The sequence below is a fragment of the Pecten maximus genome, chromosome 19 (assembly GCF_902652985.1).
Source record: "Pecten maximus chromosome 19, xPecMax1.1, whole genome shotgun sequence".
In the NCBI taxonomy this organism is placed as follows: Eukaryota; Metazoa; Mollusca; class Bivalvia; order Pectinida; family Pectinidae; genus Pecten; species Pecten maximus.
Window position 1 is genome coordinate 23,463,329 of NC_047033.1, and position 6,092 is coordinate 23,469,420.

General features: G+C 35.5%; 1 protein-coding gene across 2 annotated transcripts; it reads left to right on the forward strand.

The window, feature by feature from the left end:
* The first annotated feature begins 2,210 nt into the window (after positions 1 to 2,210).
* Positions 2,211 to 4,804, forward strand: LOC117317709. Of its 2 annotated transcripts, XM_033872594.1 has the most exons (4): positions 2,477 to 2,481; positions 2,961 to 3,073; positions 3,630 to 3,842; positions 4,269 to 4,804. In XM_033872594.1, exons 2-4 carry the CDS (start codon positions 2,962 to 2,964, stop codon positions 4,424 to 4,426), a joined length of 483 nt encoding a protein of 160 aa, XP_033728485.1. In that variant the 5' UTR covers positions 2,477 to 2,481; position 2,961; the 3' UTR covers positions 4,427 to 4,804. The 2 variants fall into 2 exon arrangements, with proteins under 2 accessions (XP_033728487.1, XP_033728485.1); XM_033872596.1 differs by lacking the exon at positions 2,961 to 3,073 and having other exon boundaries at positions 2,211 to 2,566.
* The last annotated feature ends 1,288 nt before the right edge of the window (positions 4,805 to 6,092 follow it).

The window sequence follows — 6,092 nt, forward strand, 5'->3', positions numbered from 1 at the left end:
CTTCCGATTTATTGACGACTGGTATGGAGGATAAGTTACTTCTGTTTTATTGATGACTGGTATGGAGGATAAGTTACTTCTGTTTTATTGACGACTGGTATTGAGGATAAGTTACTTCTGTTTTATTGACGACTGGTATGGAGGATAAGTTACTTCTGTTTTATTGACGAGTGGTATGGAGGATAAGTTATTCTGTTTTATTGACGACTGGTATGGAGGATAAGTTACTTCTGGTTTATTGACGACTGGTATGGAGGATAAGTTACTTCTGTTTTATTGACGGCTGGTATGGAGGATAAATTACTTCTGGTTTATTGACGACTGGTATGGAGGATAAGTTACTTCTGTTTTATTGACGACTGGTATGGAGGATAAGTTATTCTGTTGTATTGACGGCTGGTATGGAGGATAAGTTACTTCTGGTTTATTGACGACTGGTATGGAGGATAAGTTACTTCTGGTTTATTGATGACTGGTATGGAGGATAAGTTACTTCTGGTTTATTGACGACTGGTATGGAGGATAAGTTACTTCTGGTTTATTGACGACTGGTATGGAGGATAAGTTACTTCTGATTTATTGACGACTGGTATGGAGGATAAGTTACTTCTGATTTATTAACGGCTGGTATTCCGGATGCCGCCATACAAATTTGTGTTTAATCCGGCTAAAATCAAATTTTCAGAATTTCATAACAATAGTTGCAAGGTCACTTGAAGTCATGTACACTGTTTGATATGAAAAATATGAACTCGCTAGAACAAATTTGTGATTTACAGATATGTTCGTGACATGTCTGGCGTACACATACAGCTTATCTTTTTCCAGCCATGCGGGCACTTTCATCCTGGCTGTTCCATGTAAAACACCACACTCTATTTAATGAATAAAACATCTTGGTTAAAATTTAATCACAATCTACATAGGACAGTCGGAATATAAACATAAGGATAAAACTGCCTTTCTATGATATTAATAGTCCTTATAACTGACAAGGGTCTGATGTAATACGACAGGTAGAGATAGGATTAAAATTACACACCTTAGATTAACTGTCGGATGATTACACCAAGGAAACATATCGTTTATTCAAAGAGCGAGCTCAAATGGCCGACTTTTATATAAATATTTTCATCTGTTCAATATTAACATTAAACTTCGGGAGTTCAAAGGTTGTCTATACAATTTTAATTAAAACCATATCTCACTTCTCACATCTGTGCATTTGTCACTTAGAAGACCGATGACATCATCGTTCAGATAACCAAGCGTCAAATATCCATAAAACAATCAAAATTGAGTTTCATAATCTAAAACCTACAAGAGATAGCTTTTTTAACAGTATCACATGACCAAAACTGTTCTTGGAAACATACAACATACAAAGTATGAACCATCTGAAAGCCGTCGGTGTGTACCACAAGACATAACTGCCACTAGCCATATTTATCTTTTTATAGCATTTACGTGTGTGTACAAACAAAATTTTTACATGTTTGGTTTGGTTTGATGTTATTTCATTTAAAATCTATGTTGACCACCATTTGCCCACCATTGCTCCCCATATTTACCTAATAACCTGTTGATGAGCCGTTAATAATATGTAAGTAATAATAATGTTAATGCGTTTTAGGCTGTCGAATTCTGAGGTTTTGACAAAAAAGGATTTGAGCGCTTTCAATTATTGTCAAACGGATGATACTCAAGAATACAAAGACAATCTAATGTGTCATTAATAACTAATACCGTAGTCTTCGTAGTCCAACAAATCTCCCTATTGTCTTATTGTATCAATCATATCATCCTTATTATACTAATTAAGACCATTCCATCTACTATTATAAGGTGAAGTGTATTTTTGTCTGATCTTTTCCAGAAGAAGCATACAAACAAGACTATATAAACGTTATAGTGTAAAATAGAATTGAAAATCGACAATACTTAATAAGTATAAAAATGAACCCGATAACTCTTTCGTCTTTTAGGATTCTTCGTTAATGCTTAGAACCCCTGTGTGCGTACTAATATATTCCACATCAATAGTTCCAACCTCATATTATTAAACACATCTTATTAGGACAATTATTTGGATTATATCCAGAATAGCATGTATACAAGAATAAGCGTTACATACGCAATTAATTATATTTAATATATAACAAAATTATGGAGTTGTTTTGAGTAAATTCATTAATTGTAACCTTGCCTTGAATGCATTAACTCTCCACGTATATGCATTAATACTACAACTGCAAGTGTGTATGTAGATATGATACTAATCATGATTTAATATTACATATAAATGCCAATTTGCTATTCTGGAAATAATTGTAATAGAGAAAAAGGGATAAAAATAGTTGGTATCCTGGAGAATTTACATAAACATTCATCATTAACCGTGTCCATAGTGTGTGCCGTTCATCTCCGTCATAATACCACTTGGCCAAGTTACCGGTGATCCTGAGGAATTTGAGCTCTTCCGTTTTACTTCGGAGACAAAGCCCAATCACCATGATTCGATTTATTGTCTTCCTTCTTTGTGTGACAATCATCATTCCAATAGTTGGTAAGTAACTTATTATTATTAAGAGGGACCGAGTCGTAAGATAGATTGATATGGGTGATGTCGGATACGTTAAGTGGATGATTATACCTTGTCAGCCATTATGCCGGTTTTATACAGCTGATAACATTAAGTTTATATATATATCATATCAATGAATAAGTTTTAACTATCACGCAAAAACAATAATAAAAGTACCCAAAATGCATCAGACGTTTTAATTAAACAACAGGTAATATAAATATATATACAATGACTTAATTAATCATACATTTGAAAACGAGAAAAACAGTTGCCATATTTTATGGTAATGCTTCACGCGATGGGAACACCTCAAATGCAACTGGCTTGATGTACACCTGCGCAAATATTTGGAGATTAACAGTACATGGTAAAGGATGTACCGTATCCTACAAGCCGCAAATATTTCTCTTCTTGCAAATGTATTGTCATTTATCTCCAAGGAAAACATCACCAATTACCAAGACAGTGTATTAGTTGGACGTCAGCGTAAGTTAGACTAGCGCGTCATAAATCAAGAAGTTTTTTTTTAATTTACTTTTTCAAATGTAGTTGCTCTATTACACATTGCAAATGATACCCCCGGAGATTTACGGTACGAGATCTTGAATACATTTACATTATTACTGAGTATTATTGTTGTTCCACTCTAGGACCTGTATAGCAGGGTATACTAGTTCGATATGTCCGTCGGTATTCACCAATTCTTATTTTTAGTGTTGATAAGTCATTTTTATTTCAAAAGAATGGTATTTATAAATACCATTTGATCTATTTAACAGTTCGTAATATTTTAATTCGGAAGATTATTTGCAGTGAATTTTTTTTCCAGCAACCAATATCTACAATGTGAGATTGCTAAAAATTGATGTTAAAGTTTTATGAAAATGTGATGAAATCAATAATATATATATATATCAAGCGTCATCTTAATTTGGAAGAAGGCCGAAAGCCAACTGCAATATTATGTGATAATCTTAAATCTCGTTTGATTTTATATCAAAGTTGACCAAAGCACTACAATGTATATTTTATTGTCTTGCAGTACCACGAGCAGTCGAACCAGCTTGGTATGGCAAGTGTGTGAAGTACTGTAAACCCAAAGACAAACCCCCACAAGTTGTGGGCTACCAGAGAGGGTGCATATCAGACCATAATTGCACGTACTGCAAATTCTTTGCCTGTCCGGAGTTTTCGGTCTGTGGGAACGGGGAGGTACCAGAGCCAACTCGTGACAAAATTTGCATGGCCTGTCCAGGTAGGTGTTCCATAAATGCTTAAACGCTGTCGTTTTTATTCCGATTGATTAGGTACCACGGATGCTGTTCTTAACATTATCCATATATATCTTTAATTTGGTACCTATTTCTTTCTGTCAATCGTGAAAAAGATGTGATTTCTGTTAACCATTACCTGAACATCTAATAAATGTCCCTTTCATGGTTCGACGTCCTATCAAGGATGATATGAATATTCGAGTGATAGATGTGTCCGGGTTAACGGCTTCCTACGAGTAAATACTGCCAGGGATTCATGTTGTTGACGAAAGTTATAAAATATTGCAACATGTATCAATCAAATGTTTATCTTATTTTTGATGGTTATGGATTTGAAGGGGCTGAATGTCTTTTTGACCTTATGTGCTAATCTATGTTGCTAATGATTTGCTTTATTTTTGCTCCAGGAGAATGTCTTTACCTCGGAGAAACGTACGCGCAAGGTGAATCCGGTATCATGTCGGTGGATACTGTAAATGAATGTGTTTGTCGCGGGTTCATTCCTCAGATAGTATGCCAGAAAATAGAACCGCAACCATCGCCAGATGTGTTTTGTGAATATTGACATTTTGACTGGATGTGACGCGTGTTATGAAACACGTGTAAGTGTCACTTCATGTCATCCCTATGTACAGTAAAAAGACTTACAATAGTATTACTCTTGATAGCGGTATTTATGGTATGGTATTACCTATGTTCTCGGTAATAGGACATTTACGGCTTTGTTCTATTGGGGGAGTATTACATCTGTACAGTCTTCCTTGCAAAATGAATTAGCTAATAACCGGTGAATATATACTACTGTTTCTAGCACGCGTGTTTATTTCTTAAAAAGACCAGGGTACATTTTCTCGAGCAAAATCTTGTACATTGAAATACAGAATTACATTATACCTGTTTCCAAATATAAACAAGGTTTGAAAAATAAATGTTTTGTATTAAATTGTGTTTATAATTATAACTAATCATTATAAGGATAAACATCTTTATAGTAAAACAACACCTTGTCCGGATATAAAAAACCGTTTGACCGCGCCTTGGGTCATCGATGAAAGGATTGCACGAAAGACAGGGCAATAGCACATTTTAATACAAATAGAAAGTTATATACAGTGGTGAAAAATTAATGCCTCATACAGCTGTTTTGTCCTTCAACGACCTTTCACAGGTTTTAGGGGGACAATCAAACCGTTTTTTCCTCCTTCTAATCTTGTAGGACTCGTCAGTGATGTTACGGACATCATACCGTTTTTTAAGTCCTTCTAGGACTCGTCAGTGATGTTACGGACACCATACTGTTTTTTAGTCCTTCTAGGACTCGTCAGTGATGTTACGGACACCATACAGTTTTTTAGTCCTTCTAGGACTCGTCAGTGATGTTACGGACACCATACAGTTTTTTAGTCCTTCTAGGACTCGTCAGTGACGCCAGAGACTTCATACAGCTGTTTCGTCCTAAAGGACCCGTCAGTGATTTCAGGTGCATCATACAGCTGTTTCGTCCTTAAAGAACCCGTCAGTGATTTCAGGTGCATCGTACAGCTGTTTTGTCCTTTTACGACTCGTTAACCACATTAGGGACACCATACAGCAGTTTCGTACTTCTAAGAATCGTCAGTGATGATAGGGACACAGTAAAGCTGTTTCGTCGTTCTAAGAATCGTCAGTGATGTTAGGGACACAGTAAAGCTGTTTCGTCGTTCTAAGAATCGTCAGTGATGTTAGGGACACAGTAAACTGTTTCGTCGTTCTAAGACTTGTCAGTGATGTTAGCGACACCATACAGCTGTTTCGTCGTTCTAAGACTCATCAGTGACGCCAGAGACACCATACAGCTGTTTCATTATTCTAGGACTAATCAGTGATTCTAGGGACGTACAGTTTTGACTATGATAAGTCAAAAGAAATGTCAAAATCTAGATATGTAGTTGCAACAGGACATAATTCAATAAATCTCATAATTCTAAATATTAGATTTCAAAATAACGCCAAGTATATGTTTATATTCTGAACTGAGCAACTATTTAAATAGATAAACGAATGGAACTTCTTGGGATAAGGTGTTATCAAATGGTGGGTTCCGATTTGACCAAGCTCAGGATACGCAGTTACTACCTTAACAATGGTGACTTTTCATAGAACGCCCACGCATTGTTTTCGGTTTCTATCAATTATTTTGTTAGCTATCTTGATGTGCGGATATTACATGTCAAATTTATCTATCTTTATAC

Bases quoted from the DNA above. Each gene is read 5' to 3' on its own strand.
- LOC117317709 (XM_033872594.1), top strand. From the start codon at position 2,962: ATGTACCGTATCCTACAAGCCGCAAATATTTCTCTTCTTGCAAATGTA. The intron at 3,074-3,629 runs GTAAGTTAGACT...ATTGTCTTGCAG, and splicing joins TGTATTAGTTGGACGTCAGC to TACCACGAGCAGTCGAACCA. The intron at 3,843-4,268 runs GTAGGTGTTCCA...TTTTTGCTCCAG, and splicing joins AATTTGCATGGCCTGTCCAG to GAGAATGTCTTTACCTCGGA.